Source organism: Phoenix dactylifera, unplaced genomic scaffold, assembly GCF_009389715.1.
Source record: "Phoenix dactylifera cultivar Barhee BC4 unplaced genomic scaffold, palm_55x_up_171113_PBpolish2nd_filt_p 001183F, whole genome shotgun sequence".
Lineage (NCBI taxonomy): Eukaryota > Viridiplantae > Streptophyta > Magnoliopsida > Arecales > Arecaceae > Phoenix > Phoenix dactylifera.
In genome coordinates, this window is record NW_024068520.1 from 42,491 (window position 1) to 68,533 (window position 26,043).

Below are 26,043 nucleotides of genomic sequence, written 5' to 3' on the forward strand. Positions count from 1 at the left end.
ACAATGATGCAGTGTGGGTAAATGTTGACCGACTGACTAAGTCAACACATTTCTTGCCTTTTAGAGTCGGCTTTTCTTTGGAGAAATTGGCAAGTTTATACATAGAACAAATTGTGAGGCTACACGAGATTCCAGTTTTAATTGTGTCTGACCGAGATACTAGATTTATGTCACAGTTTTGGAAGAGCCTTCATAAAGCTCTTGGTACAAGACTAGACTTCAGTGCAGCTTTTCATCCACAAACTAATGGACAGTCGGAGCGCACTATTCAGATCTTGAAGGATATGTTAAGGGCTTGTGTCATGAAATTGGGTGGTGCATGGGATAGTCATTTGTCGCTGGTTGAGTTTGCCTACAACAATAGTTATCAGGCCAGCATTCAGATGGCTCCTTTTGAGGCATTGTATGGCAGGAAATGCCGATCTTCAATTTGTTGGGATAATGTGGGAGAAAGAAAAGTATTGGGTCCAGAGATAGTACAGCAAACTGTGGATAAGATACAGGTGATTAGAGAATGGCTCCTTATAGCTCAGAGTAGACAAAAGAGTTATGCTGACAATAGGAGAAGAGAACTAGAGTTTCAGGTTGGTGATTATGTTTTCTTGAAAGTATCTCCTACTAAAAGGTGTGATGAGGTTCGGGGTTCGTGGCAAATTGAGCCCTAAGTATGTTGGTCCATTTGAGATCCTAGACAGAGTTGGAGAAGTGGCATATCATTTGGTTCTACCACCAACTTTATCAGGTGTACATAATGTATTCCATGTTTCAATGCTGAGAAAATATATTCCGAACTTGAACTATATGGTGGTGTTGCTGGTGGTCCAAACCGAGAACGATTGGCACAGCGGTGTGAACGGGATTCCGTCTGAGCTGCCCTGGTTGATGTTGATTGTGCTTCACCTTCCACCGGAAAACCTGCAAGCAAGCCTCGCACCACCACTGGGGTAGTGGGGGCCCTCCGACGATCAAGTCAGAGGAGATTGGAGGAGAAGGAGAGATAATTGCAGGTAGTAGGGGAATGCTCTGGAAGTTCTTGCTTACCCCCCCCTTCTCCCCCCAGCCGCATATATACCTGGCTGGGGGGTCTCTCAGGGGGGTTTGTCATCGTGGGGCGCGATGGAGTGGCCACTGACATGGCCGTTACAGGGCGTCGTGGAGCAGCGCTGGGTACGGCCATGACAGGGCGTAGTGGAGTTCCGCTTTGTACGGCTGATACAGGAGATCGTGGAACAGCATCGGATACAGCCGTTGCAGGGAGTAGTGGAGCAGGAGGCCTCGGCGTGCCTCTGGGAAGCAGCCTGTCGTTATCAAGAGATCTCCGACTCGGGGTCGGAGTGCTGGATCAGGGGGCAGCCGACTCGGGGTCGGGCTGCGGTGCTGAGGATATCCGACTTGGAGTCGGATTGCTAGATTAAGGGGCAGCCGACTCGGGGTCGGGCTGCGAAGCCGAAGATGTCCGACTCGGGGCCGGACTGCTGGATCGAAGGGCAGCCGACTCGAGGTCGGGCTGTGGAGCCGAAGATGTCCGACTCGGGGTCGGATTGCTGGATCAAAGGACAGCCGTAGTCTTCATGGGCGCGCGTGCCGGTCACGTGGAGCATGGCGGCTTAGTTCCCCCGTAACAGTAGCCCCCCACTTCCGAGCCTGGAACCAGAAGGGGAACGGGTGAAGGGAGTGATGCTTCGAGATTGCCGCCATCCCTCGGAGAGGCGCGCGCGCTTCGAGCTTCCCGCCTTCTTTATGGCGTATGGCGGTTGTTGCTGACCTGGCAGTCTGAGGATTTCGGCGGACATCCTTCCTTAATGGTGTCGATTCGCCTTTGGGGCGCGAGCGACCCTTCGGCGGCCAGACGTCCTCTGGCGTCATCGAGGCATCACCCGCCTTTCCGCCTATTTAACCGGGGGCCCTCCCCCGTCCGTCTTCCTCTTTACAGACATTTTCGAGTTTCCCCTTTGCGCTGCCGTTGTTGCCGTCGGACTGTTCGCTTGCTTCTCCTTTGACGCTCTCGGAGCCGTTCTTCCTTCTCCTCCGGTGAGTTACCCCATTCTTCTACTTAGGGCTCTCCATACTTTCTCCTTTTGTACTAGTGTACCCCAGTCGTCCCGGCCTTTCCCCGCTTCTTGTCCCCGTCCTGACCGTAGGTTTATTGGCCATTAGGAATGGGCGAAGTGAGAGCAGACCACATTAAGTCGGAGCTGGTCGCTGAAGACTTAGACAAACTCGTGGCTCGGTACCACCTTCCCGAGGCCTGCAACGTTACGCTCCCGGGGCCTGAGGAGAGGATGTCCCATCCTCCTCCAGGGAAGATCGCCATCAATGAGGGCATTCTCCAGGCCGGGTTCCGCTTTCCCCCTTCGGACTTAGTCGTGCAGGTACTCCGGGGTTTAAGAGTTGCGCCGACGCAGCTGGTGCCGAACTCGTGGCGTGCCCTGACGGTCTTTCAGGTTCTCTGCCGCATGCACGAGATTTCCGCCACTCTGAATATTTTTTGGGAGTTCTACAGCCTGAGTGGCCACCCCCAGGACAAAGGGTGGTGGTGCTTTGCGGCGCGGCAAGGGTGCGGCCTCGTCAAAGAGGCTCCTTCCTCCATTCACGGCTGGAAGGAGCGTTTCTTCTTCATCGATGTAGATCCCTCTTGGGAAATTAGGGCGACCTGGGAGACGCCGATGAAGTCCCCGATCGGCCTATCGAGACTGTCGAGGGAGGAATCCGATGGCTTGGCCGCCTTGAAGGGGTTGGTTGCCGAGGGCCAGCTCCCCCCGGTGGCCCGCCTTATTTCCGAGGATACCTTGGTGAATGTCGGTCTGAGCTCGGTCCCCACCGACCGTGAGCCCGCCACCATTTCTTTTTTGACTCTTTTCTCCTCTTCCGTCTCGTTCTTTCCTTCGGTTTCTCAGCCCTCGACCATCTCGTTCTTGTTGCAGAGATTGACGACGTCATGCGGTCGGACAAGGGACCGGCTGTTGGTAGGTCGTCCCTACTGGAAGCGGTCCGGAGGAGGAAACGAGCTCCTCCGAGCGGAGCCCCGCCAGCGAAGAAGTCCCGCAAGGAGGTGCCTCCGACGCCGACCGACGAGTCCGGGCCCACCGATCAGGGAGACGCCGTGGGCACGGACCGGCAGCTGACGCTGTATCAGCCCTCCGGTGGTGAGACTGCCGCTATTCCGGAGGTATCATCCGAGCCCGCTCGAGACGGACGGGTCGGACGTGATCGGTCCCCGGCCCGGCCTTCGACTCAGCCGGCTCCTGATGATTCGAGGAGGGACGCGCCGAGGCCCCGGCCGAGCGGGGCCCTATCAATTCCTGGAGTGACCCCCGCCCCGAGCACAATCAGCAGGACTCTTCCCCAGGCGATGGATAAGGGTAAGGCTGCAGAACCACCATCCGGCTCCGGGGAGAAATCGGGGTCGGCCTTCACTACCGATGGCGCCCGAAACCTCATCGAAACAGTGCTGCTGGAGAAGGACCGTCGGCGGGTCCGGGAGTTGGGGGTCTCTGACGTCGGGGCTGCCAGCTGCGTCTGTCTCATGTCGGTGAGTGTTCTTCTGGCCGCTTTTCACCATTTATTAGCTCTGTTGTTCTCCGCCTGACGCCCTCACTTTTCCTATCTCTTAGCTCACCCAGTACATGATCCGTCTAGAGGAGTGCTACAAGGAACAGGCGGGGCTTCTGGCGAAGGCCGAGGACCGACTGAAAGCAGTGGAAGAGGGAGGCCAGGCTGTGGCGGGCAGGACGACCGGGGACCTCGAGGCGAGGCTCCGGGAGGCCGAAGAGCGGGCACTCGGCTTCGCCGCCCTCGAGAAGCAACTGTTGGAAGCTCGGGAGCAACTCAAAGTCGCCTCGGGTCTCGAAAGCAGGGTTAAGAAGGCGGAGGAACGAGCTGAAAAGCAGTCCCGGAAGGTCGCGGACTATCGAGAGAGGTGGGAGAAGGCTCAGCGGTCTGCCGACAGCGCCCGCAACCGAACCCGGTCTCTTGAAGCCAAACTGGGCGAATTGGAGTCAGCCTTGGAGAGGTCCCGCGCGAACGACCAAGAGCTCCGTTCGCGCCTGGAGGAAGCTGAGGCCGCTCGCACTGCTGCCGAGGCGAAGCATAAGGAGGCTCAGGCTAATCTGCTGAGGGTCTCCTCCGAGGCTGAAGACCGGATTGTGGCGAAGGTCTTGGAGGCTAAGGCTCAGATTACGGAGCGAGCAGAGGTGGCGCTGGCCGAGAAGAGTGCGGAGATCGGGCGCCAGGCGGTACAGGCTTATCGTCAGTCCGCCGAGTTCACCCGTGATATGTCGGAGGCGGTACGGGCCTATCGTCAGTCTGACGAGTTCGTCCGTGACGCGTCGGACGCGGGGTCCGAATCCTTCATCTTAGGCTTCGAGGAGGGCCTGGCAAGGGTGTCGGCTAAGTACCCCGAAGTTGACCTGAGTGGGATTTCCCTTCTCGACTCCTCTCCGGCGCCATCGCCTGCTGATTCTCCTACCGCCTCCCTACCCCCTGCGGACGAGCCCGACGCTCCCGACCCGGGGGTTCCTCCAAGCTGACCTCTTATACCTTTCGTTGTCCTTTTTTTTTTGTATGTCGGCGTTTTGCCAAATTGTATGGGCCTTGGCCCTGAAACAATGAAAATTAATACAAGTCGAATGTTTCTTCATCTCGCTTTCGTCCTCCTCTTTTTTTTCTTTTTAACTCTTGGCAGCGTCTTGCCGACTCCTAACTCTCGAAGTTCTTCCGGCCCTAAGCCAGGCATCCGAGGGTTAGGCCTCAGGAAATTCTTCCGGCGCTAAGCCAGGCATCCGAGGGTTAGGCCTCAGGAAATTCTTCCGACGCTAAGCCAGGCATCCGAGGGTTAGGCCTCAGGAAATTCTTCCGGCGCTAAGCCAGGCATCCGAGGGTTAGGCCTCAGGAAATTCTTCCGGCGCTAAGCCAGGCATCCGAGGGTTAGGCCTCAGGAAATTCTTCCGGCGCTAAGCCAGGCACCCGAGGGTTAGGCCTCAGGAAATTCTTCCGGCGCTAAGCCAGGCATCCGAGGGTTAGGCCTCAGGAAATTCTTCCGGCGCTAAGCCAGGCATCCGAGGGTTAGGCCTCAGGAAATTCTTCCGGCGCTCAGCCAGGCATCCGAGGGTTAGGCCTCAGGAAATTCTTCCGGCGCTAAGCCAGGCATCCGAGGGTTAGGCCTCAGGAAATTCTTCCGGCGCTAAGCCAGGCATCCGAGGGTTAGGCCTTCAGGAAATTCCGCTCGTTGGTCGGCCGAGGCTGGCGCAAGCCGAGGCGACCGGTCGTGGCTTCAGGCTAGTCTGCTCCCGGGATGATCATCGGGTTAGCCTGGCATCCAAGGGCCGAGCCTCGGGAAATTCCGCTCGTTGGTCGGCCAAGGCTGGCGCAAGCCGAGGCGACCGGTCGGGGCTTCAGGCTAGTCTGCTCCCGGGATGATCATCGGGTTAGCCTGGCATCCAAGGGCCGAGCCTCGGGAAATTCCGCTCGTTGGTTGGCCAAGGCTGGCGCAAGCCGAGGCGACCGGTCGGGGCTTCAGGCTAGTCTGCTCCCGGGATGATCATCGGGTTAGCCTGGCATCCAAGAGCCGAGCCTCGGAAAATTCCGCTCGTTGGTCGGCCAAGGCTGGCGCAAGCCGAGGCGACCGGTCGGGGCTTCAGGCTAGTCTGCTCCCGGGATGATCATCGGGTTAGCCTGGCATCCAAGGGCCGAGCCTCGGAAAATTCCGCTCGTTGGTCGGCCAAGGCTGGCGCAAGCCGAGGCGACCGGTCGGGGCTTCAGGCTAGTCTGCTCCCGGGATGATCATCGGGTTAGCCTGGCATCTGAGGGCCGAGCCTCGGGAGATTCCGCTCGTTGGTCGGCCAAGGCTGGCGCAAGCCAAGGCGACCGGTCGGGGCTTCAGGCTAGTCTGCTCCCGGGATGATCATCGGGTTAGCCTGGCATCCGAGGGCCGAGTCTCGGGAAATTCCGCTCGTTGGTCGGCCAAGGCTGGCGCAAGCCGAGGCGACCGGTCGGGGCTTCAGGCTAGTCTGCTCCCGGGATGATCATCGGGTTAGCCTGGCATCCAAGGGCCGAGCCTCGGGAAATTCCGCTCGTTGGTCGGCCAAGGCTGGCGCAAGCCGAGGCGACCGGTCGGGGCTTCAGGCTAGTCTACTCCCGGGATGATCATCGGGTTAGCCTGGCATCCGAGGGCCGTGCCTCGGGAAATTCCGCTCGTTGGCCATAGCCTGTCGCTTGCAGCCCGACGGGGTTTCTCCGTGGCCAGCTGCAATCGTATTTCTCCTCTTCTCCAAGCGTTGCCTGGGGAACACCAGAAGGGCATTAAACGCTAATTGATGCGTTACCTGAGAAATCGGATCGCCAGTTGCTGCTTGCGAGGAGTGTCAGTTAAGCGGCCGCGATGCGCGCGTTCTTCGAGGCGGATGCGGCCTGGGCGCGAGCGGAGATATGTGGACCTAGGGGTACGTGCCACCCGGAGTGTCCTGCACAATGCGATTAAGGAGAATGACGCTTAGGAAATCGCGGGAAGATACGCCTCGAGAGTCAGAACGGCTCCGGATTCAATGCGTCCGCATTTATGGGAGCCACCCGCATCGGAACGACCGGGGGGCTGCAGTTTGGCTATAAATACAGGTGCAGGTGCGATGGAGTTTGCCAAGCCGGAGCTGTTCAAGTTGCCATAGATCGTGGACCTTCTCTCTGGCGCATGGCTGAGAGACTCCTGCCGAAGGAACGGGAGGCGCGCCCCTCGCGACTTCAGCCAACTAGCCGTTTCATCTGGGATCAGCAAGGAGGGTCTCCCCGGCGGAACTCCGCTCTAGGCGTTTCATCCGGGATCACATCTCCCCTCCTTGAAGTTCAGCCTCCCGATTGAGCTCTGCACCAGACGCTCGATCCGGGACCGCGCCTCCATATGCTCTTCTCCCTCGTATTCCTTCTCTCCTCTGACACTGGGGAGGATCAGAATATCCTTTGGAGGCGGCGTTCTCCTGGGGGCAGCGGCGGCTTCTCCAGCGGTGGTTCCTCGTCTTCTTCGTGAGGCGTCGCTGGTGCCTCCGGTTAGAAGCACCCACTTCCGGCGGGGTTGCAGCTGTTTCGGATGGAGGGTTTGAGATCCCGGATCTTCAGTTCCACGGAGTCTCCACCTCTTCTTTACTTTCTTTACTCCCTAACTCCCCTCTGGGAATTTCTTGTAATCACACGAGTACGCCATTGTAACCAGAAATTATTGAAATGAAAAGTGTTATACATTCTCGAACTGTCTTTCTGGCTTTGTCGTTCTACTGGTAATACATCCGCAGGTTAGCGGAATTCCAGCTCCTTGGAATTTTTCGGCCATCTAGGGCTTCCAACTGGTAGGAGCCAGGTCGGTTTACCCAGCGAACCCTATATGGGCCTTCCCAATTTGGCGCTAGCTTCCCACCTTCCGTGGGTTGAGATGCTTTAGCTCGCCTTAGCACCAGATCTCCGATTCTGAAAAGCTTCGGTCGGACTTTGGAGTTGTAATATCGGGCCACCCTCCGCTGATACACCGCCATCCGAACCTGCGCCATTTCCCTTGCTTCTTCCAAGAGATCCAGGTTCCCTCGGAGTTGCTCCGTGTTGGCCTCGGGTCGGTGTGCGGCCACCCGAGGTGAGGGAAGACAACGGCTTCCGTGCCATAGGTTAGGCTGAAAGGTGTCTCCCCGGTAGGGGTCCGATGCGTGGTCCGATACGCCCAGAGGACATTCTCGAGTTCCTCGACCTAAGCTTGCCTCGTCCGACCGATTCGCGCTTTGATACCTTGGAGGATTGTCCGATTTGTGACCTCGGCCTCGCCGTTGGTTTGGGGATGCGACACAGATGTGAACCGATGCTCGATCCCGAACTCCTCGCAGAAGTCACGGAAATGCTTGTTGTCGAACTGTCGGCCATTATCCGAGACGAGGACCCGAGGTACCCCAAATCGGACAATGATGTTCTTCTTCACGAACTTCCGGACTTGTGCCTCCGTGATAGTGGCCAGTGGCTCCGCCTCCACCCACTTGGTGAAGTAGTCGATTGCAACGATCAAAAATTTCCGCTGAGCTGAAGCAACGGGGAATGGTCCAAGGATATCCATTCCCCACTGGGCGAAGGGCCAGGGTGCCGTGATTGGTGCCAAGGGGACTGAAGGGACTCTCTGGACGTTGGCGTGGCGCTGGCAGGCGTCGCATTTCCGCACATGATCCTTTGAGTCCTCCAACAAGGTAGGCCAATAATAGCCTTGCCTCATGATCTTATGCGCCAAGGACCTAGCCCCCAGGTGCGATCCGCAGATGCCTTCGTGGACTTCGCTGAGGGCGTAGGCCGCTTCCGAGGGGCGGAGGCACCTTAAGAGGGGGGCGGTGAACGAGGTCCGATACAGCCTCCCTTCATAGAGTACGTAGTGGGCGGACTTCATGACGAGTCGCCGAGCTTGATCTTCGTCCTCTGGGAGGATCCCTTCGGCGAGGTAGGCGACGAGCGGGTCCATCCAAGATGGCTCCGGATCAATCGCCATCACCGCTCCGGCCTCGCCGATGCTCGGGGCATCCAGGGTCTCCAGGTAGATCGCCCTCGACAAGTTGTGCGCGTCTGCGCCCACCAAGCGGGACAGCCTGTCGGCCCTGGCATTTTCGCTTCTTGGGACCTGCTGAATGTCAACACTGTCGAGGTCGGGAATGAGTGCTTGCACCTTCCAGACATAGCTCTGCATGGTCGGGCTCCGAGCCTCGAACTCCCCTCGGACCTGCCCGACCACCAGCCGGGAGTCGGTGAAGACCTTCAAACGCCGGATGCCGAGCTCCTTGGTGAGTTTGAGTCCTGTGACTAGGGCCTCGTATTCCGCCTCGTTGTTGGTCACTGGAAATCCGAACCTCAAGGCATACTCGGCTATCACTCCATCGGGACTGGTAAGGACCAGCCCGGCCCCTCCACCTTCGGGGTTCGACGACCCATCAATGTGAAGCGTCCAGATTGGGAGGTCGAGGCTGGGTGTTTCCGGCGGCCTAGGTTCCGCCTCCTGCACAGTGCACTCAGCGAGGAAGTCCGCGAGCACCTGGGCCTTGATGGCGGGTCGGGGCTGGTAGCGGATGTCGAACTCACCAAGTTCTACTGCCCACTTCACCAGCCGTCCCGCATTCTCAGGATTGCTGAGGATCTGCCGCAGTGGTTGATCGGTCAAGAGGGTGACAGGATGAGCCTGGAAATAGGGGCGAAGCCTCCTGGCCGCGGTGAGCAGCGCGAAGGCGATCTTTTCCGCCTTCGTATACCGCGTCTCGGCATCCCGTAGGACCCGGCTGATGCAGTACACAGGCTTCTGGAGCTTTGCCTCTTCCCGAACCAGTACTGCGCTGACTGCGGTTGGGGAGACCGCCAGATAGAGGTAGAGCATCTCCCCCTCTTGCGGCTTGGACAGCAGGGGAGGAGACGCCAAGTACTCCTTGAGTTGGTCGAATGCCACTTGACATTCGGCCGTCCAAAGGAAGTCTTTCGGGCGCTTCAACACCTTGAAGAACGGTTGGCAGCGTTCGGCCGATTTTGCCACAAATCGTCCGAGCGCGGCGACCCTTCCAGCGAGCTCCTGAACCTCCTTCACTTTGGTCGGAGGGGACATATCTTGGATGGCCTTGATTTTGTCCGGGTTGGCCTCGATCCCCCGCTGGTTGACAATGAAACCGAGGAACCTCCCGGCCGAAGCACCAAAGGCGCACTTCGCTGGGTTCAGCTTCACGCGAAACTTCCGCAAGGTGGCGAAAGTCTCCTCCAGATCCGCAATGTGCTGGTCTGCATGGCGACTCTTCACCAGCATATCGTCCACGTACACCTCCATGTTCCGGCCAATCTGCTCCTTGAAGATTTTATTGACGAGGCGCTGGTAAGTGGCGCCAGCATTCTTCAGACCAAAGGGCATTACCTTGTAACAGTACAGCCCCCGGTCTGTTATAAAGGCAGTTTTCTCCTCGTCCTGTGGAGCCATCATTATTTGGTTGTAGCCGGAGAAGGCGTCCATGAAAGACAGCAGCTGATATCCGGAAGTCGCGTCGACCAGTTGGTCTATCCGTGGAAGCGGAAAGCTATCCTTGGGGCACGCCTTGTTCAGGTCGGTGTAGTCGACGCACATCCTCCACTTCCCGCTCGCCTTCCGGACAAGTACGACGTTTGCCAGCCACTCGGGGTAGCTCACCTCCCTTATGAAGCCTGCATCCAAGAGTTTGTCTACCTCCTGGTCGACCACCCGGATCCGATCCGGGGCACAGTGTCTCTTCTTCTGCTTTACTGGTCGGTGGGTCGGGTCGACATTGAGGGCGTGAGAAATGACCTCCGGGTCGATCCCAGGTACATCGGCCGCCGACCAGGCAAATACATCAGCATTGGCTCGGAGGAATTCCACTAACCTGAGCCGAGCTTCCGAGTCGAGGTTGGCACCGACCCGGACCGTACGGTCCGGGCGACCCTCTTCAAGGGGAACTTCGATCACACCCTCGGCCGGCTCCCCGTGCCGCAAAGCCACCTCGTCTCTGGCGTCAAGGGACTCGACGCTTAGGGCCTCCACGGGCTTCTTCCCTTTGAGAGTTGCTAGGAAACATTGCCGTGCGGTCGGTTGGTCACCTCGGACCTCTCCAATCCCGGCCGCCGTGGGGAACCGCATTAGCAAATGGTATGTAGAGACTATCGCGCGAAGGGCGTTCAGTCCGGGTCGTCCGAGGATAGCGTTGTAGGCCGAGGGAACACGGACGACCAAGAACCCGAGCCGCACCGTGGCTTCTGCGGGTGCAACGCCCGCAGTCACAGGCAGCTCAATGACACCTTCGGCCGAGATAGCGTCTCCAGTGAATCCTATGAGGGGGGTGGATGTTTTGTGCAACACTTGTCGGGACAAGCTCATCTTTTGGAAGGCCTCGTAAAACAAAATATCAGCTGAGCTTCCACTATCCACAAGAACACGCCTTACATCATAGTTCGCCATAGTGAGGGAGATCACCGTGGCATCATCATGGGGGGTCTGAACCCCCTTTACATCCTCATCACAAAAAGTGATTACATTTCCGACCCGCTGCCTCTTCGCGACGGCCACCCCTGATGCTTCCACCGAGCCCCCTGCGTTCCTCACGGGCCGAGAGCAGCCCCCAGTGATGGTGTGGATTACGCCCGCGACGGGTCGATTCTGCTCCCGAGGCTCCTGAGGGGCCGGGTCGGCCGGACGCGGGTCTGCGGGGGGACGTCGGTCGTTTACATATCGACCGAGATGCCCTCGGCGGATGAGAGCCTCGATCTCGTCCCGAAGCTGGAAGCAGTCTTCGGTGTCGTGGCCGTGGTCTCGGTGGTACTCACAGTACGCCCGAGAGGGCCTCCTCCCAGGGATTTTCTTCATCTGCCTCGGGACCGGGAGGTTCTTCCGCCCCTTGACCTCCATAAGGATCTGGGCCCGGGGGGCCAGGAGTGGGGTGTACCGGTTGAAGCGTCGGTGCGGAGAACGAGGGCGTGGGACGCCGTGGTTCCTCGCCGGTGACGGGCTTCTGCGCCGATGTTGAGGCGTCGGGCTCCTCCTTTGGGGTGCCTCTTTTCGCCTTTTCTTCCCGAGCTTTAGAGGGGCCTCGGCGGCCTCCTTGTTCCGGTGGGCGGCTGCCTCCTCGGCGTCTGCATACTGGTTCGCCCGAGACAACAGCTCCGGGAAGCTCCGCGGCAGGCGTTTGTCCAGGGAGAAGGTGAGTCTGCCCTTCCGGAAGCCACGCTTCAGGGCTGAGAGAGCCACCTCCTGGCTCAGGTTCCGGACCTCCAATGTAGCCTTGTTGAAGCGGGTAAGGTAATCCCGCAGGCTTTCTCCCTCGTTTTGCCGGACATCAAAGAGGGAGTCGGAAACCAATCGCCGCCGGCTACTGACGGCGAAATGGCTGATGAAGAGGCGAGTGAACTGGTCAAAGGACTGGATAGAGTCAGCCTCCAGGCCGGCGAACCACGCCCTGGCTGGGCCACGGAGGGTCGCCGGGAAGGCCTTGCAGAGGAGGGGATCTGATGCTCCATTGAGGAGCATAAGAGTCCTGAAACTCTCCACGTGATCCCGCGGGTCCGCCGCCCCGTCATAGGGCTCGATCGCCGGCATTTTGAATCCCGGCGGATTTGGGGTCCGCAGGATCCTCGAGGCAAGCGCCGGTTGGGAGGAGATCTCCAAGTCGGCGAAGAGATCTTTGGAGTGGCCCTTCAGGACCTGGAGTTGTCTGTGGAGATCGTCCCCCCGCCGGTCCAGGGAGCGCGACCAGTGGGTGGGAGACAAGGAGCGGCGCGAGGGGGACCGACTGGAGTGCGGGCCCCTCGAGGACTGGGGGTCGGAGAACGCGCCCGGGTCAGCCTCTCGTACCCCGCGCAACTTCGATGAGAAGGTCCTGGCAGAATGGACCGTGCTCGAGAACCTTCCTCGCGCCGGCGCTCCTCCCCATGGGAGAGGAAGGAGCGCGGGTTGAGGAAGACAGGTGAGCGCTCGGGGGGCAGCGGCTCCTGGGCCCGCTGTGGCGCTCGAGACATCACACCCTGCAGGTTTTGCACTGCCTCCGCGAGGGTGCGAACCTGCTGGGCTAACTGGTCGAACTGAGCGGCTTCGACCATCTGAATGGGGGGTGGAATGGTGGAGTGTTGCTGAGAATGTGTTGGAGACGCAGCGGCCTCCCGGCCGGAGGCGCGAGAGGCCCCGCGACCGGAGGCATTGGAAGCTCCACGACCACCTCGCCGTGCCATTACGATCGCTCTGAGATCAGTCCCTTCCTCTAGCGCCAACTGTTGCGGGATTTTCACCCCGGCAACAGCCTTAGTCCCAACCGAGCCGAGCAGAAAGAGACCGCGTCCCCCACGAGGTATTGTCCGCTTTGGGCGCTTCGGTCCGTGCGTCCAGCGCTGACGGAGGGAGACGTTTCCGGCCCGCGCGTCCAGCGCTGACGGGGGGATTGCCCTCACGGTTTTGTCCCACAAAAGGGCCCTCGTGAGGAAAAGGCTTCGCCCTCCTCATTATAAGGCACGAAACCTTTCCGCTCTAGCCGATGTGGGACTAAATTCAAGGCCCCCTCCCCCCCCACAACATAGCCCCCCAGCGGGAAGGTTTCGGCCAGGTTTTACCCCAACGGGCCCCCACAGTCCTGGAGGGTAGTCAATGGAGAGAGGAGGCTGCCCTCCTTCTAGCGCCAACTGTTGCTGGTGGTCCAAACCGAGAACGATTGGCACAGCGGTGTGAACGGGATTCCGTCTGAGCTGCCCTGGTTGATGTTGATTGTGCTCCACCTTCCACCGGAAAACCTGCAAGCAAGCCTCGCACCACCACTGGGGTAGTGGGGGCCCTCCGACGATCAAGTCAGAGGAGATTGGAGGAGAAGGAGAGATAATTGCAGGTAGTAGGGGAATGCTCTGGAAGTTCTTGCTTACCCCCCCCTTCTCCCCCCAGCCGCATATATACCTGGCTGGGGGGTCTCTCAGGGGGGTTTGTCATCGTGGGGCGCGATGGAGTGGCCACTGACATGGCCGTTACAGGGCGTCGTGGAGCAGCGCTGGGTACGGCCATGACAGGGCGTAGTGGAGTTCCGCTTTGTACGGCTGATACAGGAGATCGTGGAACAGCATCGGATACAGCCGTTGCAGGGAGTAGTGGAGCAGGAGGCCTCGGCGTGCCTCTGGGAAGCAGCCTGTCGTTATCAAGAGATCTCCGACTCGGGGTCGGAGTGCTGGATCAGGGGGCAGCCGACTCGGGGTCGGGCTGCGGTGCTGAGGATATCCGACTTGGGGTCGGATTGCTAGATTAAGGGGCAGCCGACTCGGGGTCGGGCTGCGAAGCCGAAGATGTCCGACTCGGGGCCGGACTGCTGGATCGAAGGGCAGCCGACTCGAGGTCGGACTGTGGAGCCGAAGATGTCCGACTCGGGGTCGGATTGCTGGATCAAAGGACAGCCGTAGTCTTCATGGGCGCGCGTGCCGGTCACGTGGAGCATGGCGGCTTAGTTCCCCCGTAACAGGTGGATTTTGAGCCTATAAGTCTGCATGAGGACCTAACTTATGAAGAGTATCCGGTATGGATTGTGGATAGAAAGGATCAAGTGTTGCGACGTCGGACCATTCCTTATGTAAAGGTGCAATGGAGCAATCACTTAGAAAGAGAGGCCACTTGGGAGCTCGAGGAAGAAATAAAAGCCAAACATCCTCAACTCTTTGGAATTCCAGGCACGTTAATTTTACGGACGAAATTTTTTTAGGGGGGAGAATGTGAGAACCCAAAAAAAAAAGAAAAAGAGGATTGATGGGCCGGCCCGAAGAAGCCGGGCCCATCCATCATTTACGATCGTGCCCTAGGCACGATCGTGGGAGAAGAATCGTGAAGAGGGGAAGGGGGAGTTGCCGCCGGAGAAGGGAGATCGTGGGGAGGAGAGGAACGGTTCCGAGAACCGGCCGGCCGTGGAGGGAGCCTTAAAGCCTCTTCCCTTCGGTGAAGACCCTCCACAAATCGAGTGAAGAAGCTTGGGATCCGAGGGTTTTGATCCGAGCTCGCTCAAGATTCCTCCTCCGATTCTTCGCCGGAAAGGTAGCCGGAACACCCCGTCGGACCGAGGTAAGTGTGGCTCCTTTCCTTATGCTTCATTTGCTAGGTTTAGGGCTACGTCGGTTGGGGTTTGGCCGGTGAGATTGTTGGAGAAGAGTCCGAAACAGGGTACCCTTATTTCGGCTTTTCTCTTCCGGATCTTGCCGTCGCCAGCCGCCGGGATTGGCCGGGATCCATGGCATTTGGGCGTTGATCATGTTTGTGTGGAGATTGGTGAGGGATTTCTAGAATTTTTGTTGGGGATGGGGATTGGTGGACCGAGGTCTTCTCCTCGTGGTTCCATCTTCTTCTCCTCTTCCTCTCGTCGGTTGGCCACCGGCGGCGACGGCGGCGGTCGTGGGCCACCGTGGCTGCCGTTGGGTTGGGGGAGCCGAGCCACCATCAAGGTGGTCTTCCGTTGATGATGGAGGAGGGGGAAGGGAGGAAAGAGGTCCTGCCGGTTCTTGGGAGAAGAAGAGCAAGGGACCACCTCTTCCTCCCTCTCTTGGCCGGCCACCATCACCGGCGACTGTAACAGTGGCGGGCGGCGATGGTTCGGCCAGTGGTGGCCGAGTTTTGGGTTGGGGAAGAAAGAGGGCACAGCCACCATGGCTGCTGCCCTAGGACCAAGAAAAAACACTTGTGAAGAGAGAAGGGTCTTCCTCCCTTCTCTCTCATCCACTCCCTTCTTTTGGTCCTTTCACCGGGATCAGCCATCGTCGCCGGCGTGGCAGCGGCCACGGCTGGCGACGACATAGGCCAGTGGTACAAGGATGGGAGTTGGGCGATCCCGACTGCCCCTAGATCTGGAGGGGTTGAGATGATTAAGAACCTGGTAATGGGCCCCAAAGTAGATGTAAGTTATGGTTTAGATATTTTAATATTAAATAATTTAGTTTGTAATTTATAATTGATATTGTAGGGGAAGAGTTAGCGGTGCCAGGAGGTTTTGATCAAGGGACTCAGCACCCCAGCTCGTAGGTCGTGATTTGGATCCGTGTTTGAGTCAGTATACAAATTTCTATAAGAATCCTTACATCTGAGCACCTCTATTTATGCATGTATTGGATTTATCGTTGGATATATTTTTATCAGTATGTTGTTATTAATTTTATGAGCTTGTATGACACATATGAGGTATGCATTTGGTTTATTATAAAAGTATTAGAATAATTAAATTGGAAAGAATTATCATATTTTTGAGAATACATGAAAATATGTGATGTGATAGAAATCTGATTAAACATGTGAAATTAGACATGTAAAATGGATTGCACTAGCCTTATCATGAGATAGCCTCTACGAGCTTATGCGTAGGATAGCCGCCACGAGCTGATGCATGGGATAGCCTCCACGGGCTTACGCGTGGGATAGCCTCTACGAGCTTATGCGTAGGATAGCCTCCACGGGCTTACGCGTGGGATAGCTGCCACGAGCTTATGCGTGGGATTTGTGCAGTCTTGGACTAGGTCATGATCTTGGTTAGTCCAAAGCCAGAAGTAAAAAATTTTAAAACTTGAAAATCAGAGTAATACGAGAATGGGTCACATAATATGAAAAAAGGATTTACGTATATGTACTGGTTATATATACTTGTTGTTTGTTGAGATTTTTGAATGATGAAATGACATTTATTTGTTGCTTTGATTATTTTATTATTATTACTGTGTGTGGCTGTTGGGATTCTTACTAGGCTGGAAAAGCTCATACTATACTTACTTTTTTTTTCAGAGGCACTGGATTCGTAGAATCTGTCGGGTGCGACAAGAAGTGAGATCGATCTGGAGTCGGACTGCTAAATAGTTAGAAATAGCTTATCTTTTATTTATGGACATTTGAAATTATGTAATCAATCAGTACATTTTAGTTGGATTTGATTTAATTACATTAATCTTTAATTTTGGCATTTTTGGGAATATTGTACCTTTTTAGGCCTTACATGATCTCTAGGGTTTTACTTTAGGGATTATGTGGCCGTGTCACGTGGTCGACCCGAGTGATGGGTTTGGGGCGTGACAACAGTAAATAAGAAGAATAAACTACCAAATAATTAACTTGACAATAGAATAATAAAATGAAGAAATGAAAGAAGATGGCCTGTGGATCGAAGCACGCTGACGCGTTGTCCCAAGAAAGTTTATACCCCCACGCACGGGTCTGCTGGCACAGATCTCCTAGAGATATGACGACCTGGTATAGAACCATGTCTTCTCCATCAGTGCGCCTCTAAGGAAGAAAGAAGAGTACGTTCACGCTTGCAGATAGCTTAAAAGAAACTTAGAAAAATTATGAAAAGAAGAAAAAAATTATTTCTCTAATGACCCCTAGAGCCCTTTTTATATAGGCTCTTGGAATAAGGAGAAGAAAAAAAATTTATTCTATTTGAAATGATCCCTAGAGCCCTTTATATAGACTCGGCGTGTCAAAAGAAACAGACTCTCCTTCCGCGAATTGATGACGTGTCTTCTTGTGCTCCTTTGGTCCTGCGGCTTGGCGCATCTTGGCTGCCCATGCTTCCTTCTTTCTTTGGGGGGCCTTTCCATGCTTGCTCTTGCACGTGGATGCATGACACTTGTTATGACTTGCTTTCTTTAGGGATCTTTCTATGTTTGCTTCCATGATTGTGCGCGGATGCTTGCCACTTGGCCATTGACCAAGTCAAATATTTGGTTTTCAAATTTTAAAATATTTGATTTAATTCAACAGCATGTACTTTAGAAGTAGGATTGGTTATCCCTCTTATGGTGTCAGATAACATTCTCAACCTATGGTTAATTCACTCTCCTGTAATATATGCCTCTTTGAATTATAGCTGAAAGAATATTCGCTATTGCTTCTACCAGATCTCATTTTACATACGACCCAGGCTTCCAATGCATGTGATAGTGGAATCATAGTGTTTTCAACGTGCTTTATAGATTCAAGTATGATGTATGATTAATCTAAGCATGTTAGAGAGCAACTATCATGCTTGGAGGGGAAAAAGGTTTCTCTGATCTTTTGGATCATCATTCTGATGTTTATGAGCACTTAGCATGGTATCACTACAGGAAAAGTCGGTTTTAGCAACGCTTTTTTGCCGACGCTTTTCACAAGCATCGGCAATTTTTGGTCTAGCGTCAAAATTTGTGGTCTAGCGTCAAAATTTGCCGACGCTTATAAAAAGCGTCAGCAAAAGACGACGTTAATAAGCGTCGGTGTAGTCGCCGGCCTAAGACGACGCTAAAAAGCGTCGTCGGAAGCTAACATTCCACCAACATCACGCTAAATCCCAACGAGCCCTCTCTCTCTTTCCGTTTTCTTGGCCACCGCCCTTTACCCTCAACCCATTCCAGAGATCGAAGAGAAAACGGAACCCCCTCCCCATTCCTCGCCCATTCCTCGTCTTCTCTCTCTTTCTCTCTCATCATCATCGCCCCCCCTCCCTAACCCCCTCCAGATTCAAGAAGCAGAACGGCTCCGGCGATGATGTCTTCGCCCGCCTCTTCGCCGCCTCCTTGGATCCCGACTCCGCCCCCCTCTCCCTCAAACCGCGGATCCTCAAGTCCCGCTTCGTCGCCGGCGAGACCCTCTATGGCCTCTTCCTCCTGCACTCCTCCCCGACCCTCGCCAAGATCGCCGGCCTTGCCGGCTACGACTACGTGGTCGTCGACATGGAGCACGGCTCTGGCGGCATCCCGGAAGCCCTCCCCTGCCTCCTCGCCCTCGCCGCCACCCGCACCCCGGCCATCCTCCGCCTTCCGGAGCTCTCCGCCGCCTGGGCCAAGAAGGCCCTCGATCTCAGCCCCCAGGGACTCATGTTCCCCATGATCGAGTCCCTCGGTACCGCCGAGCTCGCCGTCTCATTCTGCCGTTTCCCGCCGCGCGGCGTCCGCGAGTCCGTCCACACAGTGGTGCGCGCCTCCGCCTACGGCATCGACGACGGCTACCTGGCGCCGGTTGATGAGGAGCTGCTGGTGATGTGCCAGTGGAGACGGCGGCGGGGCTGGCGGAGATCGAGGCGATCACCGGCGTCGAGGGGGTCGACGTGGTGCAGATGGAGCCGCTGGATCTGAGCGCGAGCATGGGATCCTAGGAACCAGGAGGTGAGGGATGCGATGAAGGATATCATATGAAGATGAGAAGGATATCTGTGGGGTCCTAGGAATCGGGCGGAGAATGTGAAGATGAGAGGATATCATATGGTAACAGGGGCAGTGGATGTGGGGATTTTTCAGCAGGCGGCGGTGGAGGACGTGCGGCGGTGGAGGAGCACGGAGGTGGACATTGGGGAGGAATCGAGGAAACGAGGCTCTGATTCAAAATAATTTTTAAAATATTTTTAAAAAAAAATATTTATAACGATGCTTTAAAGGGTCACTAAATGGGTTTTTAGTGACACTTAAAAGTGTCGCTAAAAGACGTCGCTGAAAATCACCTTAGCGATGCTTTCCAAAAGCGTCGGCAATTCTTTTTTCCACTCTGAAATAGCCGACCCTTTAGCAACGCTTTTAAAAGCAGCAAAAGACTGACGCTTATAAGCGTCGGTAAAGGCCTTAAAAAGCGTCGCCAAATCTTGTTTTTCTTGTAGTATATATATGGTAGTCATTTTAGATATGAATTTAGTGAACGACCTCTATATGCAAGTTAACAAGAGCAGATGAGGTAATTGAGATATTTGTACAAGCAAGATGAAGAAGAGAAATAAGCAACCGATATGGGCCATCATGCACAGAAGAATGGATTATTAGAAGTAATGTGATGCATGAAGGAGATGTACACTGATCTTTCATTGCAATTTCCTTTTTCTCCTTCATGTTTTTTCCTGTAATATTAGTTTTCTTTGTTCCTTTTGATGCTGATGAAAGAAAGGAACTTCGGTGATGACATATCAACGTCTGTATGGATAATAGGAAAGAGCAAAATGGAAAGAAGTGAGAACAAAAGAGATAAACATTATCTGATTTCAATCTTCCTTTTTCTTACATGTTCATGCAACAAGACTCCCTTCTTCATAAAATCAACATGTTGTAGACTTTTATGGAGCAACCCGTGAATAGACCTCCCAAAAAAAAAAAAAAAATCTTTGGTGCTCCTCACCTGTAATGGTTTTCATATGCTTGATTAAGAGGCTTTTCTATAGACTTCTTTTTATAGCATGTCACTGATTGTTGTAATGTTGATAGTGCGTATTAATACATATTGGAAGAAATCATTGCGACGTATTTCCGTCTAGTTTTATTGGCTAGATCTGTCTGCTTAGTCAGATGTGGCATTCCTTTCCCCTTTCTTCTGTTTTGGTTCTCATGAAATGTTGCCTAATATCTGTAGTTCCTGTTTTCTTTCAGGAGTTGATTGGGAAACTTAGTAAAGGAAAACTACCAAAAGATGAGTATCCATGTATGAGTGACCCAAGTCCTACTTTCCGAGAAGCCTCACAGAGTGTACCAGTTCGGACAGCGCATTCTCAGCCTGCTCACTTCATGAGATCCAGGCGGACTGCCACATGGGCTAGGCCTCGAAATTCTGAAGATGGCCGTTCAAGGTATATATGGTGGCAATAATTCCAGTTCTCAAAACATTTCTCATGTGTGCTTCCAAGTAATCCTGCAGGAATATAATATCATGTTGTCAAATATTTTCATTTTGTTTCTACATAATTGAAATAGCAAGTGCGTGTGGTCTTGCTATTTACTCGTAGGTCTCTGAATTGCCTGCCTAATCTCAAATATTCCAACCTCCATCAGTCTTCTTTCTCTTGCTGAGCATTGGTTTTTTCAGTGATTCTACATTGAGGCATGCATCAAGTGATTTCAAAAGGATGGGCCAGCGTATTTTTATCTTCATCATTGGTGGAATGACTCGATCTGAGGTACATGCTTTGAACTTTCATTATTGAATTGTATTTAGATTCATCCTTGAATGCCTATATCAGCTACGTGTGGTTCACAAGCTTACATCAAAGCTGAAGAGAGAAGTCATCCTCAGCTCATCTAGTCCTGATGATCCTCCCCAGTTCATTACGGTGAGTCAATGAAATTGACATGATAAATTACCCATGCAAGTTTCATTTCTCTTCCCTAGATATTTCCTATTTCAGATGTAGGTTTGTTGTGGAATTCCTTGATATGATCTGGAAACAACTTCACTGATCCATGTTGAATTGCATGTGTCAAAACGTAACCACCCGATCTACTTCAAACTGCTATGTAGCATAGGCTTCACAAATGCCTTACAAAATGATTGTTTTAGGCATGCCCTAGTATAGATTTAACTTGTACTCCATTATCGCGGATAAAAGTTACATGCTGATTCTATGATTGAAGTGATTGCATTTATTTTTCAAGACAAGCAGTCTCTATGTCAAAAAGCTTATAAGTCAAACTAAAGAGCCTGCCTGTTGATTTCTAACTGCAGAAGCTGAAGATGATGTCAGCTCAAGAACTTTCACTGGATGACCTTCAGATTTAGTCTATGTTTCACAGTTGATGTTCTAAGGCTTGTATGCACTCGCTGCAGGTTGGACCCCTCATTGTAATCATAGTCCGTCTCATGTTCTTTTTCTTTATATCAGTTTCTTATCATAATTCTTTTCATCAAACCACTCCAAACTACACGATGGATGCCTTGAGCTGATTTAGGCTTCCAGCAGCAATTGTACCCTGTCGGCCTTTTCCTGTGCGAAGATGCAGCTAGTCGTTTCAGAATTCAGTCTTAGATTGTATAAAGGATTCATTGCATTCACTCGACCATGCAAATGTGTGAAATATAAGCATCTATTTTTTAGATTAAAGATATATTACCACTTTACATTTAGTGAACAACAATTTTTTTCTAGTGTCATACATTTAAGGCCCTTTTTATGCTTTCTGATGTTTTAATTGTGCACATTCAAGGTAATTTCTGTTGTATATTGAACTGTTAAGAACAATTACTATGCCCATGCATCATGGATGTAAACAATGAATGCTTCATTATAGATATGATTTAGTTAAAATGTGTGGTGCTGCTTGATCAGATTGGTGGTTATCGGTACTGTTGTCAACAGAGCTGAGCTTAGCTCATGCTCGCCTGGAAATAAATTCAAATAAACTTGATTTGGATAAAACTGAAGCAAGCTTGAACCTGGTTAATAGGATTGCTATTGACCTGGTTAATAGGATTGCTATTGATTTCAAGTTCACGCCAAGCCTAAAAGCAACCTGGCTTGATAAAGTTCGAAATTGTGAAATTGTATATGCTAGCATATAAGCAATCATTGAATCTAATCCAACAGAATGACCTTTGGTTCAATTAGCATATATATAATCGACCATTTGATCAAGCTTGAACCAAGCTCAATTCTAGCTTCATTCAAGCTTGATACAATCTTGAAAATTGCAACTTGGTCAATGTTGCTCAGCTGCTCGAAGTAGACGAGCTGAGTTTGGTTTGAAATTTGGCACAACCAAGTAGCAAAACATACCAAGTTTGATATCAACTTTCAAGGTCGAATTTAGTCTCGAGCCAAGCTTGACCGGCATCACACCCAAGCTTGATCGAGCTTTTCCTAATATCAGATTATATTCTCAAAATGGATTAACAGGGGCTTTTATTTAGGCTCAATATATGTAAACTGAAATGATGATAAATAGTTCTGGTGGCTGATTAGTATGGGAAAAAACAGCTGAGCAAATATTGGTGACAAAATTCCCCTCTTTGGCATCTGTTCCATTAGCTTTTGGTTCAGACCTGGAATATAAAACAATCTTGGAACAACACTAATGCCATGCAGTGCTTGGCATATTATTCTTCCAATGAGGCCAGAATTTAGCACTAACGATGGCAGCTTCTTGATGTATTTGGCTTCCGGATGCATGAACTATGCTCCCTTTCCGGAGTTGTTTATTGTTGTGTTTTCTAAGAGGTTCACAGGCTGTTGATTGTTTGTTAATGCCAAATGACTCCACGCCTAACTTTTAGCCCGCCATTGATGGCAGACTGGACCTTGCATCCAAACAACACATCAATTAATCCTGGATGACCAACATAGTAATCAAAATTAAACATAAAATGGCCCTCGCCTACGGTAGCCAAAGGGCTGTACAATTTCTAGGCATTATGATGAATCTGAAAAGTTTCACAAGCTCCTGCACCATGTCCACCATATGGTGAGTACTACTTTGCAGTGCTTAACAAGAATAATGCCTAGAATTCCAGTTTACCAAAACAAAATAATGTAGAGTTCCTAAATTGTTTCGCAACCTCTATTGCCATTACCATTAGATAGAGTATAGTACTGCAATGCTTCATAATAACAACATGGAAACCTTGAATTGCTTTGATAAGATCTAACATCATGGTGAATGTTTTAAGACTCAAGCAGGTTAACAGGTCAACCTGCTTGACCTGCCACTTGAGATCAATTAGGGTTGATTGAATAAAAATTTGTTTCATACAAGAAATCATTCAACTCTCTCATCTAAGCGATTCAAGTATTTAAGCGGCATGGTTCAAATCGGTCAAGCCATCCAGATCATCTCTATGATAGGTCAAAATTGGTCGGAAAGCAAATGTTAACAACAACTACAACAATACAAAGAGTAAAAAAGAGAAGACATCTTGGTAAATCTCTTTGCTGCTGGAAAGTTATCTTCCATTATCTCTTATCCACCACCACAAACGAAGAAGCTCCCAAACCTTAAGGCATCCTACTCTTTTAGCTTAGTGCCCCTTCTATTCTATCATCATCATAAAATAAACTTCAAATCAAGATTCACCATTTCGGTACCAGAACCCATACTAATACTATCATATTACTATATCTGTATGCTCGATACGGGAGCTATTTTCGCGTACCTATACTTGATACACTTCCCATAGATATTTGATATTAATATGGTACATTACAAGCAGTATATATCGGTACCAATTAGCATCCACTTCCCTTCCATTCACTCTTCTCGGAACTCCTCTATCATTGCAGCCCATCAGGAATGGCCATCACAAAAAAGTGCTAACTCCAATTGTCATAGTCGATAAGTTAGCATCTGCTTTGCTTTGCTTTTCCTTTTTCAGCCAAGGCTCTAAATCCCCTTCTACAACTGACACAGTTGACTAACAATCAAACAGCAATGACCCATGGCCTGGCCACAAAGAGGTCCAGCCTGGTTCAGCAAGTTACATTGTCATGACATGTTGAAACAAATTAATTCATAAATTCACAAGAATTATTTTGAAACAATACGGACATATACTTCCTCCATCCATAAAAAGATATCACTCTATATATTTTCAAAAATAGAAATATTGCTCGTATTAGGACGATAAGAACAAAATGATACCAATGAAAATTGAAGTTCATTATTTCTGGTTTTTCATGTCAAGCTAGGTCCTTATACTTTGATGTCTTAGGTTTTAGTATGGAGGTAGGTGAGATAGATCAGTCCACCTCATGAAACTGTTTCACCTCAGATTTGGAACCTTATAAGTAAATATTCTGTTTATGGGATACTTTTTTGTGCCAACCTAACATGTCGCATGGATATGTGAAGATATGCACACATCGAAAAATCCAAAAGAGATTAACATAAATACAAACTTTATTTTATTTCCCTTCACATCTAAAAACCTTAGAAGCAAAATAATCAAACCTTCCCATACTTCACCTCTTGGTTATGCTGTAGAAAACTGTTATTACAAGCGCTCTTACTGCCATTATTGCTGTAGCTATTACAACTGTTACTGTACACACACAGCACCTTACACTTGACCAGCCCGCAGCAGCTGGTGTACACGTGGAACCCGGGGGCCACCATCATCTTCACGCTCACCGGTTCGAGCCGGGTGACCCGGTCGGCCGCGATGTCCTCCATGAACCGTGGGTCGAACCGGACCCCCCGGTCCACCCTGAGTACGGGCACCGCCGGGTGCACGGACCGCGCCAGGAGCCGCACAACCCACGTCCCCTTGGCCGCCCCGAAGAACGCCTCGAGCAGAGCCTCCGGCCACGCCCGGGCCCACCCGAGCAACCCCACCACCTCGCTCATCTTCCGGTCACAAAAACGGCTCAAGCCTTCGCTATAGAACCGGGTTCCTTTGCTCAGAACCTCGCCCCAACCGATCCTCCGGACCGCCTCGTAGGCGGCCTGGTTCGCCTCGCAACGGGCCGCGGGGTCGACAGCCTCGTCCGGCTCGCCCTCGCCGAACCCCGCGTAGAAAATCCGGTTCAGCAGGGCCTCCATGTAGAAGAGCAGGCCGCCCGGCTTCCGCCGCCACTGGCCGGTGGAGTGGGGATGTAGCAGGACGGCGACCTGGTCCGGCCGGAGCTGGGCGGTGAGGGAGCGGCTCAGGTGGCGGACCGCGGCGCGTGCGTCGGAGACGGCCCGGATGAAGGGCTCGACCGGGAAAGCGGACCCGGTCGGGGATGGAACCGGGTTGGGGGAGGAGCAGCGGTCGAGGGCGGCCTGGAGGTCGTGGCAGTAGGACTCTAGCCGGCCAAGCTTGCGCTCCAGCTCGGAGAGGGAGTACTTAATTCGGGAGGACTCGAGGAGAGCCTCGTCGCGCTTCCGGGTGGCGTGGACGAGCTTCCGGGAGAGCTCCTCCGCGGTGAGGCGCCACTCGTCGGCGGAGGAGGCGGCGGAGGAGACGGCGGAGGAGGAGGAGGGGGCGGCCGCGGAGGAGGGGGAGCGGGGGCTGCGGCGGGTGATGGAGAGGAAGAGGGAGCGGAGGAGCCCGGCGGGGGAGGGACTGAGGGAGGAGGGATGCTTGAGGCGGTTGGTGTCGAGGGGGACGATGGAGATTTTCTCCCGGGCGGAGGGCCGGCAGTTGGTGCAGGAAACCGAGGGGTCGTCGCCGTCGCCTTCAGCCGCGCCGTTGAATGTGGAGGACAGCTTCTTGGAAGCCGTCGATTTGGAGGACGGGAGAGGTGTAGGTTGGTTCTTGTAGGGCCTGGAAGCCGTCGTCTCTTCTTCATCTTTTATCGCCAACTCCCCGTCTCCTCGCCCTTTCTCGTTTTCCAAAATCTATGAACAGTTTGAAGAAAGGCATAAAACTTAAGGGGAAAAAAAACTTTAGGAAGTTAAGAGAATTAATCCGTGGGGATTAGAGAAAAGAAGAATACTTACAGGGGTGAAGAGGGGAGTTCGAGGAGGAGGAGAAGGGCGAGCAGGGGAAGAGGGAGAAGCCATGGGGGAGGTGCAGGCCTTCCCTTGCTTTTGTCTTTTGAGTTCCCTAATTTTGAGTGCAGTATGGAATTAAATGCTGATGGACGGCGCTGGAGTCACAATAACGAGGGGTGGGACCCGGACTCGCTCACGTATTAATGGCAAGGAACTCATTTTGTATTAGAGCCGTGTTTGCCTTTTTTTTTTTTTTTTTTTTTTTTGTGTGTTTTCTTGATAATTAGGAGTGTTTGTTTTGATAATGCGACGATTGGCAGGGCCGAGCTCGTCGCTGGTGGAGCGGGTTAAGAACTTTGTTTCACAGGATGTAGATTTTAGGGGTAGAGAACACTAGAACAGAGGAGGGGGTCCATGAGGGTGGTAGTTGGG

General features: G+C 52.8%; 1 protein-coding gene and 1 pseudogene across 1 annotated transcript; one reads left to right on the forward strand and one right to left on the reverse strand.

Annotated features, from left to right (window-relative positions):
- The first annotated feature begins 167 nt into the window (after positions 1-167).
- LOC103698514 lies at positions 168-18,840 on the forward strand (annotated as a pseudogene).
- A 5,235-nt stretch (positions 18,841-24,075) lies between these two features.
- On the reverse strand, positions 24,076-25,729 carry LOC103698515 (IRK-interacting protein-like). The gene is made up of 2 exons (XM_008780541.4): positions 25,618-25,729; positions 24,076-25,515 (listed from the first exon to the last, which is right to left on the reverse strand). The coding sequence occupies exons 1-2, from the start codon at positions 25,678-25,680 to the stop codon at positions 24,139-24,141; spliced, it is 1,440 nt and encodes a 479-aa protein (XP_008778763.1). The 5' UTR covers positions 25,681-25,729; the 3' UTR covers positions 24,076-24,138.
- Between the last annotated feature and the right edge of the window lie 314 nt (positions 25,730-26,043).

Excerpts from the sequence above, each read along its gene's own strand:
- LOC103698515 (XM_008780541.4), bottom strand. The coding sequence starts at position 25,680 with ATGGCTTCTCCCTCTTCCCCTGCTCGCCCTTCTCCTCCTCCTCGAACT. Across the intron at positions 25,516-25,617 it reads GAACTCCCCTCTTCACCCCT|ATTTTGGAAAACGAGAAAGG; the intron begins GTAAGTATTCTT and ends AACTGTTCATAG.